Consider the following 24447-nt stretch of genomic DNA (forward strand, 5'->3'; position numbering starts at 1 on the left):
CGGAAGGAGACGGAGTGTAGGTGCCCAATCCATGGCTGCCTGATCCCTTCTGCACATGCGCATCATTCAAAGGTTTCCACAAATGTGCCTATTTAAAATGATCCAACTAAATCTTTCAAATCAAGATAAAAAGAGCCCAGCCCCACCCTCCCCCATCATCCTCTGTGACTCCCCCCGTCGCCACTGTGGACTCCTTCTGCTTCCTTTCCCTCACCAAAAAGGCTGTACTTCCTGCGGCAGTTGAAGAAGTTCAGCCTGCCAAAGTCAATGATCGTGCATTGATACACCGCCATCACCTCCTCCATCACCATCTGGTACACTGCTGCCACTGCCAGGGACAAGGGCAGGTGGCAGCGTATCATTCGGTCTGCGGAGAAGGTGATTGGCTGCAATCTTAAATCACTTCAGGACCTGTATGCCACCAGGACTCTGAGGCGAACAGGAAAATTTGTGGCTGACTCCTCCCACCCTGGACAAAAACTGTTTCAGACTCTCCTCTCAGGAAAGAGGCTGTAGTCCATCAGGACCAAAACCTCTCGCCGCAAAAACAGCTTCTTCCTGTCTGCAGCTAGCCTCATTAACAAGGCCCGGGTCCCCCACTGACATTCCCCCCTTACTCCAAATAATGCCAATGTCTCTGCATGTGTAAATATTATTTTATTTCATCATGCACAAACATGGCATATTGCACATATTTGTTGTTAATTGTTGTTGTTCTATATTTTGTCAATTATATATTTATGTACACAATATCTTCTTCCGTTGCAATATGTCTGCACAACAAACCCGGAGTAATGCACATGTAAATATCTGCCATGTTATTCTTTCCCTGCAAATAGTTGTATTATTTTTCTCTAATTCTTTTTATTATTCTACATTATTTATTTCTACATTTATCTATATCAACTGTATGTTTGTCTACGTGTAGCATCTTATCACCAAAGCAAATTCCTTCTACGTGTAAAATACTACTTCGCAATAAAGCTCCTTCTGATTCTGAGATAACAAAATGGTTTTTAATCACTGGAAATGAAAGTGTCCACTATGATGTAATACGAATATACTTAAGATATGAAAAACCTTGAATAACAGTACATTTTTAATTTCTAACAATGACAATTCAACAATGTAGCAACACAGAGGAGCCTAACCCCGGCTGATGTGCACAGCTGTAGTGTTAGCCGGTCGACATGCATACAATTGCTGACTTAAGTTTAGGCACACACCCCTGTGATGATTAGGGTAAGGGGCTTTGGGGAGCTGTCAACGTAGCTGGCTACCTAGGGACCACAAACTTATTTCATACTCGTAAAAATGGTGGCCAAGGAAGCTGCAGCTGTAGCAACTGCCCACAAAAGCAAGTAAAAGTGTGTTAATTTTTAATAAAAATTTAGTACAAGAAATGATATTGTTACACTTCGAGAAGAAGCAGAAGAAGAAGGAGACGGAGGAGAAGGAAGAGAAGAAGTAGGAGAAGATGGAGGAGGAGGACAAGATGAAGGAGAAAAAGGAGAAGAAATTATGTTCAGTCATTTCCCTCATTGTGCTCTCTACGAGCGCCGCAACATTTACACTACAAATGCAGAGAAAGAAACCTCCCCGCTATAAACCTGAATGCTCTCTATCAGGAGCAGAGTCCAATTAACAGAATAATTAACTGAACTAATGCCTCTCTTAAACGACTGTTACAGGCCACTGTGACAGCAACGAGTGTATTTTAATTAAAGTGCCCTCCAGTTAGCGGTGTGCGTTTATAAAGCCCATGAGGGAGTCTTTCCCAGTGAAAAGAGATGTTCAATGAACTGCTTTACGCTGCATGTGCATTGTGAACGCTTTGTCAACGTGGGCTAAATTGGTTACGGGTTGTTGTCAGGCAGGGGAAAATAAAGCAATAAAACTATTACTCTCCCTCGCACACACCAAAAAGCTCATCTCCGCTACCAGTGCTACGGCTTTCCTTATGGGTGTCCAATGAAGCATGCAGATCAGTGTTGAAATTAAAGAGGGATCTGTAATGAAACTCCCAGAGCCCCCTCAGTAAGAAAGTAACAAGACAGCCCATAAATAAGACACAGAGAACGAGATCATAAACGATTTAGTCATGCAGGAAGCAGGAAGTAGGACACTAGACAAGAGCAGGAAGTCTTCTAGTGCTTAAATGATGCACCTGCATTGTGGCTCCACAGGGAGAGATGTTTGGTATTTGGGGCAGAAATGTCATGCAGCTGTCACAAGGCATATTCAAATAAGGACGGTTATGTCTCTGTTGAAGGTGATGATCTTTCTCATCAGTTTGAAATGTAAATCAAATACAGATTTAAGAGATTTTGCTCTGAAATGACTAGAATATGGATCCTCTGAATGATTTATAAAACAAACTAGTGCTACTTCTTGAAGGTAGGAGGCAGCTCTAATCCTGGGATGCCAAAATGATATAAATTTCAGGGTCCTTCTTTTTATGGAGATATCAAAAGATAAACTTACAGTAATGACTTACTCTTCGAAAATAAATGGATACCCTTCAGGAAATGAACTCTTCAAATATATATATGTATAAAAAAGCCTTGATTTCCAGTTTGGAATGTGTGTAATGTAGCTGAAGCATGTGCAGCCTGATTAAATGAGCAGGTGTCATACGTTAAGAGATAGAGGAGCAGATGGTGAAGAGAATCAGACCGTAATGGGGAAAAAAAACTGTGTTGGTTTCTCAAGTTTATTCGATCTGTGGTTATCAAAGACAATGCCCAAGAACATAAATTATGAAAAAAAAAACAGCCTTCATGATGGGGACTTGATATGACATAGCATTACCATTTTCAAACATAAGCATATTTTTCCTCATTTATCTTAAAACAGCAATGTTAAAAGTAAAAAAACAAACAAACAAACAGATGGACAGAACAGACAGCAGAGATGTCTGTAAAGGACATTATCTCAGTGGAGTGCTTCTTTTGGTGAGCCTTGGGACGGCTCCTGTGTCTGTGTGTGTGCGTGCACCATGAGTTCACCATTCTCCACATAATCTTACCATTGTTCTAGAGGTCATCAGCGGAGTGACTGGAGTTCACCATTGTTCCAAGTGCTGGGGGCTGAGGACAATCCCCACTGTCACCACCAGCCTCCCACTGGCCACACAAACATTATTCAGTCGGGAGGAAAGCCAGAAATAAAAACACACACTGCTCACCAATAACCAGGCACCAGGTCGTGACTTGGCCCCTTAGACTTAAAATAGCGCACACAGGCACACTTGATTGGACACACATACATCCATCCATACACACACACACACACACACACACTGTACAGTATACAATGCACAATGCCCCATACACACAAATTAAGACTGTTAAAAACACTTGATAAAAGCACAATATGGTATTATAAAATTAATTGCACAAGTAGAGACAAGATGGAGGAAGCACAGTGAGTGAAGCAGGAAGAGGGGGAGGTGCAGCGGTGATCATGGCAAGAAGAGGATACAGTACATTCAGTAAACAAAAATAAAACTGGAGAAAAAGAAAAAAAAGGCAAGATTAAAATCAAAAAACACCGAAAAGAATTAAATAAAAATCAAAATACCTTTTTCCAGTTTGTCTCTATATTTTTTTTTTCAGTCATTGATTCGAAGCTATCTCTGGGGTGTACCAGTCTTACAGTAGCCCCCAGTCTTGTCTCCCAAGAGCGAGCTCGGTCAGTTGTGTGGATTTTAATTGTTTTCTTGCTTTATTTAAAATCAATGTTCAACGTCTACATCTCTACAGACCCAACGTTGGAGCATCGGGCGGGGGAGTAGTGGTAGGGTGCAAGTCTTCCATGACCTGACATATGCACAGGCAATTATACAAGTGCACACACGCACATTCGCGCACACAGACACACACACACACGCTCTACCATAAACATACAGAGTGCATTCTCATCCCAATCACCCCTGGGTACAGGCCTTTTCATTTCTTCTCAGCTTAGCGCACTGAGTACGCCTCTCTCTTCTGTACAAAAGCAGCCTCCTTCCCTGGAATCGGAGTCTGCGTGTTTCTCCTCAGTCCTTCTCTTGTTTAATTTTTTTTCATTTCTTCATTTACTTCTTTTGAGAGTTGAGCAGTTTGTCTGCCTCGGGGTATGTTGGGTACTTCACGGTCTCGATTTTCTCTTTGACCTTGTAGGAAGGGTAGAGACCAGTGCGGCCCAGTTTGCGGTTGATGCCTTTGGAGTACCCGTCCCAGTGGTTGCCGGCCACACCGATTACGTCACCGGGCTCCAGGGGAATGTCCTCACTGTTGCGTGGCTGGTGGGGGTAGACGGCAATCTGGTTGTGTGCGTTTTGACCTCCAAAGTAGTAGATGTCATCCAGGGAGTAGAAGAAGGAGGAGGCATCTGGGTGCAGCATCTGCATAATCTCATAGGCCACACGGCAGACCTGAGACAGGAACAGAATCAGGGATTAGTTTATATTTAGATCTGTAAAGGTAAATGAAGAAATTTAGAGGCTGTAGAGGCAAGAAAACATGCTGCTAGAAAGACAAAGGGACTTCTCACTGTCTTTTCAGACGAGGAGCGATTGACGCGCTTAGTAATTAATTTTCAATAAAAGGTTGGCGGGCAGGTAGGGAGGCATGGGCAATGTGACAAGCGGAGCAAGAAGGGGGCGCAATACCATGAGTTGAATTGTCTTGAACTTTTTTTCTACGTGATGCACAGCGCAAATTAGGGCTAATCAATTTGGGGAAAAAATCGAATTGCGATTACGATTCAATTTGTGATTTTTTTAAAAGTTCAATATTCACTGCCAGTCTATATTTGACGAAAGCTGCGACAAGCAGCACAGAGAAGATGAACTGGGCGGGAAGTCAGACACAGAATGGCATAGAGAATGAACGTTTGATTTTCAAAATAAAACACGCTGTGCAGACTTCCGATCTTATATCAACAATAAATACAGTTAAAACACACAAAAAAGAAACTATGTAACTATTTTACGTAGCCTAAAGCACAAAAATCAAGGACAACTGAACAAATTAACAAAATCTGAACAAGTCAGCAAAAATCAGGCAGGCAAAATGCTCTTATTCTGAAATGCACCATGTGGATATTTAGCCTGCAGAGAGCGGAGTGAAACAGGCTCACAGAGAGCCGTAGTTGAAGCACAGAAAATGACATTAACAGCACGTCAACAACGTGGGGCAGCCTGAACGCTCCGCTGCTAAAACACTTCAGTGTGAGTTGATGCTGAACGAACCATGGCACGGCCGCTGCCTGTGCCATTATCCCATGTTTTTCTCTAGTTTTGTTTGTTGTTGTAAAATGTACATGCCCTGTGCCTCTGATTGGTGAGTAGGACCATAAAAAGGAGAAGCATGGCGCTTGTGATTGGCAAGCACACAAGGATGACAACGGCATGAATTTGTAACTGCATGACTGTTTAAAACGGGTCAGATGCTCTGTATAATTAACCTACATTTTAAATCGCTGTCTTCACAATTAGATAATCACATTTTTTGATTAATGATTAATCATTCAGCCCTAGTGCAAATCGATGAAGACTGATCCTATCTATTAGGACATAAACAGGAGGGCCTTCGCACGGAAGATCTTCAGTGCAAGACTGGATGTGTCAGATAACATTACGTATGGTTTTAACTTAAGCTAGGCAATAAAGAAAACAGAGTTGTACTGGCAGGGATACAGTAGTGCACGGAAGCCGTTTCCATGGTTACCACACGTAGAGCACCTGCCTGTCTGTTCACATGTGGAGCGCAGTGAGACCCCACAGATCCAAACGAGTATGCAGGTGGAGTACCGCTCCCAGTCTGAGAAGACCTTAACACATACACATTTCGTTTCAGTCCCAATTAAAAAAAAGGGTGCTATATACAAGTGTGTTAACAAATGTGCTAAACGACTCATTCCAGGTCTGATCCTTGAAGTGGACCAAGTCCAGAGTGTGAATAGGAATTACGTGGTACACATATTGCTTTAAGGGCCGGCAGCAGGAGGCCCGTTTTCTGCGTGTTATAGATTCCATTGTTATGTCAAAGCTGGCTATGCTTTGAAACAGGTGAGTGAAAATGGGACAATGATGTTGTTGACAATCACATGACAAAGTGGTGCAAGGTTTGTCTTGTGACAAACTGGAAACTTCAAGTGATGATTGTCTTTCCTAAAGCTCTGACAGGCCGTTTTAATGCAAAAGCATTTATCAATTTGAATAGATAATGTTTTTTGCAGCCCTGTTTCATAATTCATAATGTAATCAAGTTGTTTTTGTTTTTATCGCATTGATTTTTATTTGTAATTCTTTACCTGCTTTTAAAAGTGTGCTATTAAAGTTGAAGTAATTGCTGTTACTTGGTTATTCCTATTCTTCTTTATACTTATTATCATTGTTAATTCAACAACAATGTCCATTATTTATCTTGGAAACAAGATCTAGGTTCTAAATCTAAGTATAAGGTCCACTTACTTCCAAAGCCAATACTTTATTTTGAACGGTAGTTTATGTGCATCATCAAAGGCATGTTAAGGAATTCTTATAGGAAACATTACATACCAATGTACGTATTGTTAATAACACATGCCCCAGAACAACAACAATAATTGCACTTTTGACTATATTTCCAAAGCTTTCTAAATTTATTCAACATCCATGCTTCCTTGTCAGCTACCAAGCACTCATCAAAATTCTAGTCAGCTCTCCATGTTTGGACTGCTTTCATCTTAACATCAAATCCATCCCGACCTTCACTTTCATGCGAAAACACTTCAAAATACCATTTCATGCAGTCTCTAAATGTGGTCTGAGGAGAGTGGATTGACCTGTGAGGAGAAGGTGCAGACCAGGAAGTCAGTCTGAGACAAGAAGTGGATGTCCAGGATGACTCCTCTGAGTGAGTTCTCGGTATATCGGTTGTGAAGGCCTGCCGACCACGATATGGAATTATCACTGATGAACTCATAGTCTGGATACCTGGAAGGGACAATTAAGGCTTAAGAATTAAGCAAACCTCAAATAAATATGGCTAGATACTTAGATAAAAACATACTCTGACATACCCAATGGACAGACTCAGAGTAGGCATAAACACACACACACACACACACACACTCCTGGACACTGACTTGGTCTTGGCTTCTTGCAGCAGAGAGGGGTCGTCAGTGGCCAGGTAAACCCGTTTCTTGTCGACGTGGACACGTCTGGCCAGATGTTGGAACTGCTCCTCCACATGCAGCATGTACTCCTCAATGGGGTGGAAGGCCGCCTCTGTCCCCACTTTGTCTGTCCTCCTCACATGGACTCTACAGTAAGACAAACAGGGACACAGACAGGGTTACAGACTAGTGTTGTATCTTAACTATTATTGAGAATAATTTAGTTCTATTTCACTGCTTTTTGTTTGGTTTTGGATAGTAGGAGAACACAATTTCAAGACTTCCTGCTACATATGAAACTTCAAAAGTCTGTGACAGTTGGCTGAAACTGAACCATAACCCATTGCTTTTGTCTCACACCCAGGGTAATATATCTTCCATTTCGGGCTACAGGAACTTCCTGTTTTACACCACGAAGCAAAGTTTGTTTGTGCTGTAAAGCAAAACAGCTTTAGAGCCACCAGTACACTTTTAAGTATAAGCTGCTTTAATGCTGAGCCATGCAAATCTCGTCTGCTTCCTCAAAACAAATGTCTGTGTTTAGAAACATCTAGGCAAGAGTGCTTGGACAAAATAGAAAACTTTTTCTCAGACACACAGGATTTGCAAATACTCGCAATGATCTATTGTCACGTGCGTAACAAGAGGACAAGTCTGATAGGCTGTCCTAAAGCACTGTATTAAAGAGAGGATGATCTACAAATGAATCATAATTAAAGGGAAACAAGGTGAAGGGAAATCATTCACTGGTAATAAATCAATAACAACACTGAGCTTACTTCTAAAAAAACCTACAGTGGTGAAACTAAAAAGGAATGACAGTATATTTGGGGAATCTTTTTATTGCTGGTATACATGCAAAGAAAAAAAGGGGGGGAAAAGGCAAACAGTGATAAAGAAGAAGTTTAAGAAATGGAGAGAGACAGAAACATAGACAGAAAGAGAAATAACCTGTCTTTGTCATAGCTTCCAGTAAGCAAGGACAGAGAGTGCCGTCACTGGCTGTACATATGAGAAAAAGAGCGCAGCTTGTAAACAGAACAAAGGATGGGCAAGAATGGAAATATTTTTTTCTCCTGACACACAAGCATCTCTCAAACTGATGGACGCTGAAACACAATTTTATTCCTACAAGAACTATTCAATTACAATATTACCCAGCCACATCTGCATTGTGACTTCTGGCCTTGAGGAGCAGATTCAATTATAATAATAACAAAAAAAAAATTCAGCTTTAATTTATTGACTGGAAAATTGAGTGTGTCCCCCCCCCCCCCACAAGTGCAACCAGCTGTCTACTGCTAAGCAAGGAGCAGCTCCACTGGAACATCTCGGGTAAGAAGCCTTTTTAAGGACAATAAAGAATATTAAGTCTTTTACTCCCCCCTTCGGGATTTCCCGACTACTTAAGGGTTTCAAACTGCTTCTTTAACCTCAAGGCTACAGCTAACTCTTTTGTGAGAATGAAGTAGAGCTAGAAAAAGTAAAAAAGAAACAGTCAAAGGATCAGAGAAAGAGAATAAACAGGTTGTACCTAATTTCTACCACTTGCCAGTGATCAGTCAGTGACTATAGGGGATGCTCGCCCGGAGAAACAGAGCTTTTATTTATGTGGCAAATGGAACCCAAAGAATGGATTGCGAATGAGTGGGTGGCAGGGGTGTCGGAGTCTTTGATCAGACAGAGGTCTTGACTCCAGGCTTTTCCATCCTTTGTCAGGGTCCCTCTCTCCTGCTCATTCGCTTCTTTCATGTCTACTGTTTGTTGTTCCTGTGAACCCTCTTTTTGTCTTGCCCCTTTCTTTCTCCGTCAGAGCAACAGAGGCTGCACTCAGGCATTGCTTAGCTCTTAGCCATCTCCTCCCTCCCTTAGCCCCCCACCCCCCGCCAGCCCCACACTACCGCCACAATAATTCAATTCATTTCTGTGTATTCATACAGTACTGGGAAGGCAGGGCAATCCTCATGGTGGGCGTAAAAGCATACATTAAAGACATCAAACACCCACACTAGACACAGCCAAGTGCTGATTCTGGAAGATTGTGACAATAGCATATAGACTGCATACATTTTTTTAGACCTCAGTGATGCCTATCAGCCGAAGAAGAATACAGCAACTTTGGGCTACTTGTTTTTTCAAACAGACATCTAAACATGCCAAAGTTATTCTTAAGATTTACCTGCACTGTTCATAGTTACAGAAGGGTGACAAAGTGAAGGAAAGGCCAACATAAAGTGTCTTACCGTAATAAGGTTTTGGGCCACCATGAGCCTCCAGAAGAGCTTAAGTGCTCTTAGCATAGAGTATACAAGTCTGTGGAATTCAACTTGAGGGATAAACACCATTCTTCTAAAAGACTGGTGTTTAAATGATGACCTCTCTCATTTATGTAATTTACACACGCAGCAGGCAGCTGTTCTTACCAAAAAAAAGCTATGAAATTGCACTGTATGTTGTTGATGTAGCTGGTGAACATAGTAGAGCATTTTACAGCCAAGAGTCAGATAGTTCCCTCAGGAGTTGGTGGAGACCAAAACAAAGCTAAAAGGAGAGTCCATACTGCACTTGCATTTATCATGTGGCCAGAAAAGTTACTCAAGATGAATGATAATGTTGTTTCGAATCTCCCTAATGTGTAAATAAGCAACTATTTGCTAACAAGTTCATCATACCTACATAAAAGGTCAATGCTGTGTTTACAGCTTGTCTTTGCAGTTAATGCAAGATTTAATTTTCAGAACCATACAACTAAAGCTGACATTTATTAGTGAGACACCCTTTCATGAATTACACATTTACTAGATTTCAGTTTATACCAATTTTTCATCTGTGTTTTTTGTCCCCACGTACTCATACTTGTTCTGTTTTCTGCTGCAAGATACAGGTGCTGGTCATATAATTAGAATTTCATCAAAAAGTTTATTTATTTCAGTAATTCCATTCAAAAAGTAAAACTTGGATATTATATTCATTCATTACACACAGACTGATATATTTCAAATGTTTATTTCATTTAATTGTGATGATTAAAACTGATAACTAATGAAAATCCCAAATTCAGTATCTCCGAAAATTAGAATATTAAGACCAATACAAAAAAAGGATTTTTAGAAATGTTGGCCAACTGAAAAGTATGAACATGAAAAGTATGAGCATGTACAGCACTCAATACTTAGCTGGGGCTCCTTTTGCATGAATTACTGCAGCAAAGCGGCGTGGCATGGAGTCCATCAGCCTGTGGCACTGCTCAGGTGTTATGAGAGCCCAGGTTGCTCTGATAGTGGCCTTCAGCTCTTCTGCATTGTTGGGTCTGGCGTATTGCATCTTCCTCTTCACAATACCCCATAGATTTTCTATAGGGTTAAGGTCAGGCGAGTTTGCTGGCCAATAAGAACAGGGATACCATGGTCCTTAAACCAGGTACTGGTAGCTTTGGCACTGTGTGCAGGTGCCAAGTCTTGTTGGAAAATTAAATCTGCATCTCCATAAAGTTGGTCAGCAGCAGGAAGCATGAAGTGCTCTAAAACTTCCTGGTAGATGGGCTGTGTTGACCTTGGACCACAGAAAACACAGTGGACCAACACCAGCAGATGACATGGCACCCCAAACCATCCCTGACTGTGGAAACTTTACACCTTCTTCAAGCAACGTGGATTCTGTGCCTCTCCTCTCTTCCTCCAGACTCTGGAACCTTGGTTTCCAAAGGAAATGCAAAATTTACTTTCATCAGAGAACATAACTTTGGACTACTCAGCAGCAGTCCAGTCCTTTTTGTCTTTAGCCTAGGCGAGACGCTGTGTCTTGTTCAAGAGTGGCTTGACACAAGGAATGCGACAGCTGAAACCCATGTCTTGCATACGTCTGTGCGTGGTGGTTCTTGAAGCACTGACTCCAGCTGCAGTCCACTCTTTGTGAATTTCCCCCACATTTTTGAATGGGTTTTGTTTCACAATCCTCTCCAGGGTGCGGTTATCCCTATTGCTTGTACACTTTTTTCTACCACATCTTTTCCTTCCCTTCGCCTCTCTATTAATGTGCTTGGACACAGAGCTCTGTGAACAGCCAGCCTCTTTAGCAATGACCTTTTGTGTCTTGCCCTCCTTGTGCAAGGTGTCAATGGTCGTCTTTTGGACAGCTGTCAAGTAAGCATGTCTTCCCCATGATTGTGTAGCCTACAAAACTAGACTGAGAGGCCATTTAAAGGCCTTTGCAGGTGTTTTGAGTTAATTAGCTGATTAGAGTGCGGCACCAGGTGTCTTCAATATTGAACCTTTTCATAATATTCTAATTTTTTGAGATACTGATTTTGGGGTTTTCATTAGTTCTCAGTTATAATCATCAAAATTAAAAGGAATGAACATTTGAAATATATCAGTCTGTGTGGAATGAATGTATAAATTATACAAGTTTCACTTTTTGAATGGAATTACTGAAATAAATCAACTTTTTGATGACATTCTAACTATATGACCAGCACCTGTATAAACAAGGGTAGTTTTTTAGTTTATTATAAATTGTGCTCTCTTGCATTGACGGCGAGTTAAAACAAAATTGTGAGAATGTTAATTAGTTGTTGATAATGTAAGGGGGAAATATACTAGTTTTTACCTGTGTTTTACTTTGAGAGCTCTGGGATTTAAAAAAGTATACAAAGGAAGCTTAATTCATAGGGAACCGACATGGCACAAGATATTACTAAAAAAAGATATATACAATAGATCCACCTCTTGGTAACTACATTGCCATGGCAATAATGCTGCTCTGCTATCTGCAATAGACCCAGTAACCCTACTTTCTCTCTCTCTCTCTCTGACAATCCTTGCAACCATTAAGAAGCATTAAATGGTGGCAGGCTGATAGCTTCTTTTAGTCGGTGGCTTCCAGCCTTCCTGCAGCAGTTGGTTGTGCTGGTGACTGAGGACGTGGGGGGGTCAGCTGGTATGAGTTGTTGAGTGCTCTCAGGACTAGCTGCCTTTCTATCTCTCATGGTACTCACTCCATCAACCTCTGCATCTCCCACCGCTGCCACCTTCTTGCCTCTGTCTTGCACCACTGACACTATGGATCTCTTTCAATGAAACTTTTACATCTCACATTCACCTCCCTCCATCACTTTTCCATGCACATACATATCGGCCTTCCCCCACAGTGCTGATAGAAGCGCATAGGCACTTTGTTGCAACATCAGTGCAGAGCAGAGTGGATATATCAAGAGCTGAGAAGGGAAGGGAAAAAGAGGGATTAAAACTTTGTTCTATCCAGCACTTCACTTTCAATAACACTTTCCCCCAGTGATATAGAGGGAGAAAATGGTGGGATATATGAGTGTGTGTGTATGTGTGTGTGTGCGTGTGTTGGGGGTGGAGATGTGGGGGGAGTGGGAAACACAAAGAACAGTGATAGAGATGTCTGTAAAACTATGAGACCAAGAGAATTGTGGGTAGGGATGTGCGCCCGGGGAACGTGAGGGAGAGGTGAGTGTGAAATATAAAAATTTGAAGCAAGATGAACAAATGAAGAAGGAGCAACGATCACAGATGAGAGGATGTGAGAGGACGGGGAGATTGAAAAAGTTGGGATGAGTCACAGAAAATAAAAAATGGAGGGGGGAGGGGGGGTCAAAGCGGGATTGGAGAAAGAGACGGCAGCTGCTGTGGTGATGAAAGACAGAGAGGTAGAAACCAAAGAGGAGAGCATCTGAAAAAAGACAGACAGAGAAAAGAGAGAGTGTAACAAGAGGGAGTGAGAACTAAGCAGAGCAGGACAAGGAAAAGTGAGGAAGAACGGTGATGATCGCCCGCAGCAAAATGTTAAGAAGGTGTGAAAAGGAGGAGTTATGAAGGGCAAGGAGCTGGCACAGAGACAATGAACATATGGATGACAGAGATATGAAGGGGATGACAGAACTAAACCAGGCTGGCTTCATAAACTATTAGCATATAACCCTTAGCGTTTGTTTTAAACTACTTCCTTTACCAGGCGGGTGGAGTTGGCCTCATGGGATGGTGCAGAAACTTTAGACAATCTCAGCAAAGTCCCTAAAAGTAATTTCACATACTTTTCCATGACTGACAGCTTACCAGTCATTATGTGCATTGTCCTAATATGTTCTCATCCCATCCCATCTGCTAGACCCAGTAGGTTTAAACAACTGAGGGAAATTATTTGCAAAGGCCTATTTGATCCGGGTTTGAAACGCTGCTCAAAGATAGGTGGAAATATTTACGAGTCAAGAGAGGCTGGCAGACAGCACATGAATGTTGGTTGACTAAGCGCCTGACAGGGATACAGAGAAAAATAATCGTAAATAAGCAGGTAAACGTGTCCAACCTATTTCTTAGAAGCTGCTTTCAGAAGTTGCTTACAGTTTTGTGACTGTATACATTCCCACGAGGGGTGGTCCCCATGGGAACCGAGAACCTCACACTGATGAATACTCTCCAGTTATACCGTACAGGACTATAAGAAGTCCCAAGTCAGTTTCAAGCTGTGAAAGCAGAATCTCTGGAGACAGCACAATGCTGAGTAGTCACAATCATAATTGAGACAATTTCAAAGACAGAAATCAGACCTCAAAATGGCATATTTGAAACTGTTGGTATCATCTCATCTTCACCATTAATGCCATGTTTCATGGAAAAGTAATCCCTAGGTGGTGTAGTCAGATATTAGGACACTGAGGTGCATTGTATGGAATGTGGAAACCATCCTGTCTGCAATGCAGAAGTGCACTTCCATGAGGATTGTTTAAAGATAAGGATGGCATTATTGTATATTTTTATACACACAGTGTTTCCCACACATAGACTTTACTTGGGTGTGCTCCCCTGGTATATTTGTTGACCCAATTTAGCATTTTGCAAAGAAAACACAGAGAGAGTTGCTATCTATTACGTTAAGATGCAGACACGGTGGATATTTTACAAGCACGGACCAGGTAAACAACAGTGAACACACTGGTGCAGGTGTCACTCCGTACAACGCTGGTTTGTGTTTCGATACTGTAGGCTTTGTCATTAACAACCCTCCTCCACATGCGGCGCACCTGTGGCTAAAAACAGAATTGCGGGTGAAAATCTCGAGTTCTGTGTCATCTCAGCGACTTTATAAAACACAGCATACTGCTGATGGAGAATGTCACCAGGGCAGACACATACAGGGAGAGAGAGAAAGAAAGAAGCAGGGCAAGCTGCTGTGTTTGCAGCAGAGGTGTACTGAAGGTTAAAGTGTGAACTGTACTAAAGGGAAAGGGAGCAGTTTCAAGTAGGCTAGTGAGTAAACACTCAAATAAACTTGGAGAATAAAGCAGAATTAAAATGGTTAAATAATAAATTATAATAATAATAGGGATCCCCTGATTTTTCATCAAACAGGTTGACTTTTGTGGTTTTGAGTGACATGTCTCAACAAGCTATGGGATGGATGGAAGTACTACAATGACAAAATACCTGCAAAACAAATGACGTTCCCATCATCTTCAGCTGTACATCTTGTTAGTGCTAAATAGCAAATAAACTGAGCTAAACTAAGATGGTGAATATGGTAAACATCATACATGCAGAGCATGTTAGTATTGTCATGGTGAGCATGTTATCATGCTGATGTTCGCATGTAGCTCAAAGCACCACTGTGTCTAAGTAGAGCCTCACAGACCTGCTAGCATGGCTGCAGTCTTGTTCTTATTGTCAACAAAGGCCAAAAACAAAAGTGTGTTAGTCTGTCTCTCAATACTTATCGACTTCCCTCCCCTGCCTGTGGCGCACAGCCCCAAGCCTGTTCTTTCCTACTGAAAATATAAATCTTAAAATAAATAAATAAATAAGGCTCAGTAACTTTCTCAAAACAGCTGGGCATTGTAGCTTTTAGCAAACATTATTCAAACAGGAGCAAAAAGTGCATCAGTTAAGGCCATTTTTAGTGGAGGATAAATACTAGACAGTATTTATGACACCAGCAGGGTGTAATGTAGGGTCAACTCAAAATAAACTTTGGTGCTCATGTTCCTTGTAATGAAGGAACACGTCATCCAACAGTGTGGTTCATTTATGTGCTTTTAATAGTCTTTGGGAAACAATGGAGGTCTTTGGCACAGAGGAATTAGCTAAACCAGGCTTTGGCCACATAGACAATAATTGTTAAAAGGATATATTCACTGTTGTTTTTGGTCTTTTCATGGGATTTGTTGACAATCCCTTATCCTTTAATTAACAAAGACAGTTAAAGACAAAGGAAAATCTGCCAGGCTATTCATTTTTAATGCAGTCATTAACTGTGTTATTCGCTTCTCTTCCCTTTTCTTGTTTGGTTTTACTGATTTTAAAATCAGCCAACTATTTATTCCGTATTCAGTTATTTTTAATAGTAGTGGTATTATATGTCTGATTCTGCCTTGTTTTATGCATTATGACATAATGTAAATGTCCCCATCAGGTTTTTTTAAGCCTCTAGTCCAATCCATGTCATTTCATACTGCTGAAACCAAATCCTGATGTTAAAGTAGTTCAACAGAGTGATGAGTACAGAGTAATGACATTTCTTTAAACAAGTGAATTTGCATGAATATGAGCTGTACGAGTGTAAAGCAGTGAAGTAATGAAAAAGCAAAAGCCTTCCAAGCATTAATAAAGGTAGAAAATTAACCAAACAAAACACTACCATCAAATTAAGTTACTTTTAATACTATTGTATTAACCTCGTATTAACCTCACCCAAAGCAGTGTTTGTATTCCACCACAGCCCTTTCGGCTATGTCTTTGTTTTCTTTTTCCTATGCCTTCTGTTTGCTTTGATTGCGAAGCACTTTGTAAATGTAATTGTAGAGATATGCTATAAGAACAAAGTAATTATTATTGAAGTGTTTAGAACCACAAAATAAGGAGATGACAAAGCCACACACACAGTGAGAAATGATAGCTGAGTGTTCTTACCCGATGATGGGGTGTTTGAAGCCCAACTTGGCGGTGGTCTGTTGGATCTCTTTCTCCAGCCACGCCTGTGGCCGCACCAGGTACTTGACAAACTGGGACACCCACCAGACAGAGGGGTCACCGTGCAGACGATGCAGGCGTGGGGCCAGGTCCTCAGGGATTGCCAGGGGCAGGTAGGGCGGCCGAGGGTGAAGACTGTCCACTATAGGCAACTCCACAACCTGAACGTCCTTATCATGGGCTTCTCCTGGATGGGTAGAAGAGGAGCACGTTGACATTATACACTTATTTAACATTTTTGACAGCACAGTTCAAGTTTAGGGCTGTAACAAATGATTAAGTTTATTATCGTTAATACAAACATTATTTTTGTCTATTATCAATTATTTAGTCTACAAGATGTCAGAAACGAGTTAAAAATGCTCATCACAGTGAGTTCGTCTCACCCAGAGACCAAAGTAATGACTTCAAATTGCTTGAGAAAAGCAGCAAATGGTCACATTTCTATGCTTAGCTAGCTATACCTGCACAGGTACTGGTGAGACATGAAATATGATCCAGGAAGCCCTGTTTGAGTAACATTTCTTTAACCTTGAATGCTCATCAGACACCAAAACACTGCACAGTGGTTTATAATACTTTGAGACAGGATTTTACAACTGTGGAGAGTTACTGCAGCGAGGTAAACAGTAGAAATACATTGTTTACAAAGCCCCTTGCCAGATGATGCATGCCACTGTGGTCCAGCAAAAGTTTAGCCAGGTTTACTTTTTTGCTGGGGCCCTTTGTGTTGGCACCCTTACTGCGTTGCCGGTCTGGCCTCATTCAAATATGCTGGTATGCTTTTGTTATTGTCAGCTATGAAAATTTAATTGACTTGACTGAACCAAGCCCAAACCCTGTGTGAGTAACAGATTGTCTGTAGGATTACAATTCATTTTTAGTTCTGATGGAAAGACAACTTGCACCTTTTATTCTAGTTTGAAGACACCACTTTCTGACAAAACTGACTAACATCTGTAGGTTTACTGAGCCTTTTTTCCCCTGAAAAACAAAACTATACATTATATTAGTAAAATGTAAAAAAATATTATGTTGCGGTGCAGTGAGACATTTAAGCATTATTCCTCAGCCTTATTACATTCATTCCTGTTCTGTTTCCCACATGAATCCAAATCTCTGATACCCTGTGAGTCCAGCTTTTGTGATTGACAGCTGCTCTTTGCCTGTCCTAACTTAAATGCCAAGGTAAGCTCCTTTCTATCAAGGCTGTGTATGGCCAGGGGCTGATGCAAGGACCTGTATTAGAGGGGGTGGGGAGCGGGGTGTCTGGCATTGGCCCCTACAGGCTGGGTCTTGCTTGGCAGGAGCCCTGGGCAGAGGGTTGAGGAGTGCTGATTACGAAGGTCACCTCTCTGGGCCGCATAAAGCCCCTGTGAACTGTCAGACCTCCACACACATCAAGGCCAACTGTCCATACACTAAGACACATAGGGCTCGATTTACTAACATCCTGAATAAAGAGTGCTAAATTGCGTATGCATTCTAAAATATTGCATGTGCAATTTTACTACCTGTTATGGGTGATTTACTAAGAATTATTGCGTAGATGACAATAGGAGCAAACACAATGGAGGTGGGGGTATTTAAATGAGGGTTTTGCGTGTTTTAATGGTTTCCGCCATGGAGAGTCAAGGGAGGGAAAGCAGCCACAGTGTAAAAACCTTGGTTTGTTTCGTTCAGTGCGTCCCGAGTATGTGGAAATCATATATACCTGCCTGAGATTGCACTAAGTACTTAGGACAGAACATGGAAAAACTGCTTTGGGAAATCCCAGTAGAAACAGCTACAGTATGCTGGAATGACCCAGACGCGAGGAAATGCCAGCAGATCGTGCTTCATCCAGCCAGAGGGAACAATCACCGATCGTGCCCGGTCGCTCCGAGATCTCCTGTCCTTGGCCCTGTACGCCCAATTCCCTCTCGGATACCTACAATTGGTTGTATTGCTATATTATGACCGGCGCACTGTGAACAGTTGGTGATTGTTCCCTCTGGCTGGATGCATTTTACGCGTGATCGGTGCTCTACTGCAGCTGGGGGCTCTCCGCAGCGCCACACAACTTTCTAAACTATTCCATCTCACGGAGAAAATAAATCAGGTCGAAACAAAATTTGCTTTATTGGCATGAATGTTAAAACAACAGTACTGCCAAAGCTAAAGGAAAATACAAAAAAATCTATTCATATAGTTCATTGAATAAATAAAATTACTGTATTTCTATATATTACATATAGAATAATATTATCTAATATTGTTACGCCCCAAATTGCATATTCATTAAGGCAAAAGCACTAAAGGAACAACAGGTGCTATCTTGCGCTTTTGAAAGACGTCACTCTGCGTGCACACCGTTAGTAGATCAGCTTACTGTACGTGCTAATTTGTTGGTGATATCAAGTTTGCACACATTTTTACTCACGCAAACCTTCAATCAGGCCCATACTGTACATATGCACATGTGATACACATGCAAACATGCATGGACACACCCACCTAAATGTACGTGGAAATACATACACGCAATAGGCACCTGTATGGTGTCTTGTCGACAGTAGGAAAAAAGGTCATCCAACAGTGACGACTAAGAGGGATCCAAATAAAACAACCATAAAAACAAATGCGCGCGCACACACACACACACACACACACACACACACACACACACACACACACACACACCCAGCTAATCATCTCACCAGAAGGGATATGCCTGGCAAACAAAAACCTTCACTCTCTTTCAGTCTTAAAACAACGTTTTTTCTTGTCCGTGTGTGTCTAAACCCCCGATTTACGTAAAAACAAGTTTGAGGCCTGTGTTCTGTCAGACTAAAGTGGCTTCTCTAACCGACACAGACAGGCCTTAATATAGCTGCAAACACATCCACAACACACTTCCAAATAAATGGCATAATGACTCATTAAAAATGGCCTTTCAGAGAAAGGGTACCTAAAAAACATGTTAAAAACAAGGACAGAAACAGAGGCTTTAATTTGCGTGTGTGCATGCCCGAGCATGAACTGAATATAAATTGGTAAAAGCATTAAATATTGAACAGAAAAATATTCCCAGGCCTGTCTTTGCTTATATAACAGCATTGGCATGATTCACATAAGGGGGAATGGGCATATTTTGAGGCCTGCTCTTCTTGGCACAAATGTACAGATATGCAGTATGTCTTCCTCCCACAGCTACTTAATTAGATCACAAAGCTCTTCTAAATTTCATCTCAACTCCAAAGCTTCTGCATAAATTTCCTGTATGCATCATGACTCTAAGCATATAGGTCTGCACTGACAAAGAAATCCTACACTGTATTTTAAGCCCACGATGTATACAGAGCCTAATCAATATTTCATAAGATTAACATAGCTATGAAACTGGAGAACCGAGAGTGACATCCAGACACAAAATACGGAGCCTCCCCATTCATAATACATTTGAGGGTTTATGAACTTGGAGAACTCTTGTTCTAGTCTTTACATGGTAGGGAACATTATGTTTCTCCTGCTGCTCACAGACTCACTCACAAGGCAGTAATATCTCTACTGAGAACCTCAAAGGAATACACTCTCTTTGGCAAATTAGCTCTTTGATCAACGAACCATTGTTCAACAAGAAGACTGGTTTCCCTATGTGTGTTCAGAATTTAGTCTGTTATACCCGGCCTGTGAGATGGTGTTAAATTCTCTCATGCTGTCCAGTGAACATAAAAGTGTTAGGTAAAACAGCAACATGCACTAGTGTGCGAAATGGACCGCAGGGCTAGGTATTGAAACTCATTATTTTCTTTTGGTATTGTCAGAAATATGTCTGTAGTACCAAAAACTAGCATTGAATGTCAGTTCAGATTTAAAGTCTTAGTTGCTACCTTGTGGGTACCGTATCAGCCTAGAATCCTGTCCAAAGAAAGGTACAAGGCAGGTCAACCTTCAATATTCCCATTTCATTCTGATGATCTAATAAAACAGATTCAGATTAACTGCACTTCCTAATTCAAAGTTCATTTTTGCCGGTAGTATTTTTATCTAGGTTAAGTTCTTGTAAGGTTGTTTGTGTTTAGAGAATGTTTAATGTTTGAGACTTCTGGCTGCTTTTGTTAAATAAGAATAAAGATTTGTCAGAAAGAAAAAAAAAAAGAGTCCTGTTTTGCTGTTAGACCCATAATTTTGGTATTTTCTCTGCACCAGAATCAAAAACTTCAAACAATATCCAGCCCCTAGAGAAGGACAGGCCAATGGGTGAGACCAGCTTTTATCAATATTCTTATTATGCTGATCATTTATAATTCATGCATATGTTTTATATGTGTATGTGTATGTCTTTCTTGTAACATCAACACACAACCTGTTTTCTGCTTTCAGTCATTTTATGTAGCAAATCATAGAGGGGCACACTGTGCATACTTAAGATTTCTTTAATGTGGATTTTCTTGTAATGTTTTGTTTTTCCCATTTCCAAAACGAAAATGAGCAAGTTCCATAATGACTTTATCGCTATGTTTGATGCCACCCCCACAAGCTATATGTTTTCCTGACAGATGCATATACCATGCATCCTTTCTCTGTCTGTACATGTCTCACATCCTATGGTTGACACTTAACAGAAAGTGGGCCAACCATGTAAAGATAAACGAGGAAAGTTGGAATCTGGTAGGGCTGCTAACTAAAATACCAACATAATATAGCAGAGACAGGATGATAAGGGTTCAAGAGTAACATAATGATTATGAAGGTACAAAGTTCCCTGCCATCCGGGCACTACGCAAAACCCGTTTTCATTTGCCTTGTATGTAAAAAAAACACAAAACAAAAACTGGTTAACCACAAACTAAAAAGTCATCATAACATAATGCATGCAAATTTTGGGGCTTGTATTGATATTTTGAAAACGTGCAGTGCAGCACCTTTTCAAAATATCAGTATTCACTACATTCAAAGACTGTAATTGTAATGGCAAGGATTCCACTTCCACTTAATTAATGAGATATTCAATGTATATCTACTTATTAATCCAAGGATTTAGCATCCCTTTGTGGTCCAGTACCCCAAGGAATGTTCTTGCATGCACTCTTTACAAAATAGGCATGACCACAGGCGTAGCAAAGTACCCAACAGGCTTACATTAGCTATGCCTAGCTAGTTAGCCAGCTTGGTCAACAGAACATACAGCCTCTGCAGATTGCAAAACTTTATAAAGGACAAGAATTCATAACACTAAAAGGCCTGGGTTTGGAAGTGGCGTAGCTGGATGTTAGCTGTGAGCGGCCGGATGGCATATATGGATCTATAGGAGGGTGTTTATAAGACAGACACCAGAGACAGACATTAGATAGTGGAAAAGGACACATGAAAGGCAGGAGAATAAGAGAAGGAAGGCGCTGGGAGAGCAGGAGATAAGGAGGGAGAGCCCAGGAGAGCACAAGTCAAATGAAGCGATAGGAGAAAAATAAAGAGCTGATACGATGCAGCAATGAGAACAAGAAAGCAATGAGAAAGAAAAGGATAGAGAGGGTGAGTCGCAGTCTCATATTAAAACCTCCAAATCACTCATCTTCATTTACAAATGCTTTGGTTTTGTCAACTTAGCGGAGGCAAACACACTCATACTGTAAGAGTCCCCATTTATCATATTAAAATCACAATTATAATTCATGCCTCTACGCAATCTCCTTTATAAATGGATGTGCTACCTCTATATTAGTAGGAAGATCCATTTACCCCAAACAAGCACATTGATCTTTGGTTTAAGGTATTCTGGCACAAGGTACACATCTGAACTACCTTATTCTTTAACATGGTGTTCATTATGGACAGTCTATGACTGGTGCAGAATTCTAATAACATACCTAAATAATAAGAAAAATAGTCTACAGCCATGGCCAGGTACCTTGGGTGTAGTAATCTAGCTAACGTTACTCTCCAGGCAGTCAATGGACATAAAGTTGTTACTGTGATGTAGAGACAGAGCTCAGTTAAAACTTTATGGATGAAAGATACTTTTGTTACAGATTAATAACTCACAACTCTGAAACTCTTGCTCCAGTCCATGTTGCCAAGCTGGTCAGCAACATGTAGCCTACAGCTGAATCAAAGCCCTGTTTACGGGCTTCTCACTGACCTGCCCTTCTCTACTTCTGATTAGCTAGTAGTCCTTAACTAGGAACTGTGCATGTGCAACTCCCAACAAAGATCATTTAGAGACAAGATGTATCACTCCATAGCTAAAATGAAGCGTTCAACACAGGGTGAAAAGAGGAGCTGCAGCAATGTGCAGTATGACAAAAAATATGGTGTTTTTTGAAAATTAAACCATGTAAACCTGTTCTGGTACAACTCCTAAATAGGATTTTGAACCTGAAAATGAGCATAATACTACCTCGATTTACATTTGTTAAGAAAAGCCCAATTTTCACATTCAACACTAGATTAAATACTGATGTCAGTGGATTTTTGACAGGGAAATATTTACATTGCACATGACAAGCTTTCAATGTGAATATATAGGACCGTTTAGTCAGTCTGTGCCACAATCTGGGGCTGCAACTGTGAAACACATGCACTCTTATCAGTATCCACAGCTGATGTCAGAAGACTCCTTCTGAGAGTGAATAGCCATGTTTTCATCTAATTGTTATGCGAATTTTAAGCAGACTTTTGAAATAAAGGTACTTTATTTTTCATTTACATGTAGTGAAATTCATCATCTGCATTTAACCCATCCCTAAGGGAGCAGTGGGCAGCCACTTTACAGAGCCTGGGGACCAGCTCCAGATTGAAATGTAGTGTCTGGTCAAACGAAACTGACTGGAGACTACCTAACATGTTTTTTTTGTGATGGTGGAGAAAACGGGAGCACCTGAAGGAAACGCAGACACGGGGAGAACATGCAAACTTCACACTGAAAAGCCAGGGTTTGAACCCAGGACCTTCTTGCTGTGAGGCCACAGTGCTATCCACTATGTCACCGTGCTGCCCATATGTTGAAAAAAAAGTAAATGCAAAATATGTGAGTTTCCATCAGCTGGTTTGGAGCGAATAAACCAGGCTACAGCAAGCGTAGTTACGTTGGTAATTGACGTTACACATGGCTGTAATAATCAAGACGTATGGGTTCCAAACCAGAAACAGAACCTGTCGCATGGTCCTGAGGGCCATTGATCTCAGAAAAATGGAGAGAGGTCCTCAGGAATGTGTTTCAAGCGGGCAAACTGCTACCAGCCACGTCTCCTCGAGTTTCAAGTGCGCTCTGTCAGGACTTATTTGGCAAAAGTATTTCCATCTCCTATTTTGCACATTAACAGTTTTTCAACAAAGGCAAAAACCACCTCAAGCGAGCGTAAAAACTTTTTTGCGAAATTAAGTTTTTTTTCCTAATTTTGCTGTTTCCATCAATCTTTTCTAATGCGATACATTAAAATGCGCATAAAACATGTTGATGGAAACACAGCTACTATGTGTAAATCCCTAGCTGTGTACTACAAACTAGAGATCAATCTGGATTGGAGAAAGAGAGGAAGAGAAAAAGAGAGTGTGCCGGAGCAGGCGACCAGACAAGAGCAGCCGTGTTTCCATCAACATTTTTTAATGCGCATTTTGAAGTATCGCATTAGAAAAGGTTGATGGAAACATCAAAATTTGAAAAAAATTCTTAATTTTGCTAAAAAGTTTTTACGCTTGCTTGAGGTGGTTTTTGCCTTTGTCGAAAAAGATTAAATGCGCTAAATGGGAGATGGAAACACTTTTTCCGAATAAGTTCTGATGTAGTGAACTTGTAACTCAGGACTGATCAGCTGTCTCTGCTGTCGGCATCTTGCACCGTTGTGCAGAGTTGTGCATGCCTGCCGAGAATTTCATGCACCTTGCGGCTGGTAACGCTCATTTGTGCTGAGAAAAGAGGTGGATGCAAATCTCGGCAGGTAGCCTTCATCAGCTGTTCTGCCGAATTACGCGTTCACCTCTTAAAGCTCCTTCTCAGATACTTTATCCTGCACACTGACGGGGGTTATCACTGCATATTTTTGCTGAATCTCAATGAATGCCACTTCTACTGAGTGTAATAAAATATTAACGACTCTAAACGTTCATTCATTTATCACCATTGATGAACCCCATAAAGGATATTATAGCGTTTAAAAGCATTATTTTGAGGTGCATACAATTCTCGGCAGGCATGCAAAACTTGGCATAACACCGGATATTCCCATATCGTGCTGAGACATGGCTGGCAACTTGCCTGATTTGAAACACATTCCTGAGGACCTCTCTCCATTTTTCTAAGATCAGTGGCCATCAGATTCATGCAAGGTTT

General features: G+C 41.0%; 1 protein-coding gene across 4 annotated transcripts in view; it reads right to left on the reverse strand.

Moving 5' to 3' along the window:
* Positions 1–2681: 2681 nt before the first annotated feature.
* fut8b (fucosyltransferase 8b (alpha (1,6) fucosyltransferase)) overlaps positions 2682–24447 on the reverse strand; it is a 97895-nt gene continuing 76129 nt past the window's right edge. For all 4 annotated transcript variants that reach the window (XM_038726716.1, XM_038726714.1, XM_038726715.1 and 1 more), the window contains 4 exons: positions 16077–16323; positions 7120–7296; positions 6817–6967; positions 2682–4420 (listed from right to left, as the gene is read on the reverse strand). In XM_038726716.1, coding sequence (XP_038582644.1) covers positions 4082–4420; positions 6817–6967; positions 7120–7296; positions 16077–16323 — 914 coding nt within the window. In that variant the 3' untranslated portion in view covers positions 2682–4081. The remainder of the gene's footprint in view (positions 4421–6816; positions 6968–7119; positions 7297–16076; positions 16324–24447) is intronic.

Source organism: Micropterus salmoides, unplaced genomic scaffold (assembly GCF_014851395.1).
Source record: "Micropterus salmoides isolate LMB-PRFRI ecotype aquatic unplaced genomic scaffold, ASM1485139v1 Ms_hic_scaffold_18, whole genome shotgun sequence".
In the NCBI taxonomy this organism is placed as follows: Eukaryota; Metazoa; Chordata; class Actinopteri; order Centrarchiformes; family Centrarchidae; genus Micropterus; species Micropterus salmoides.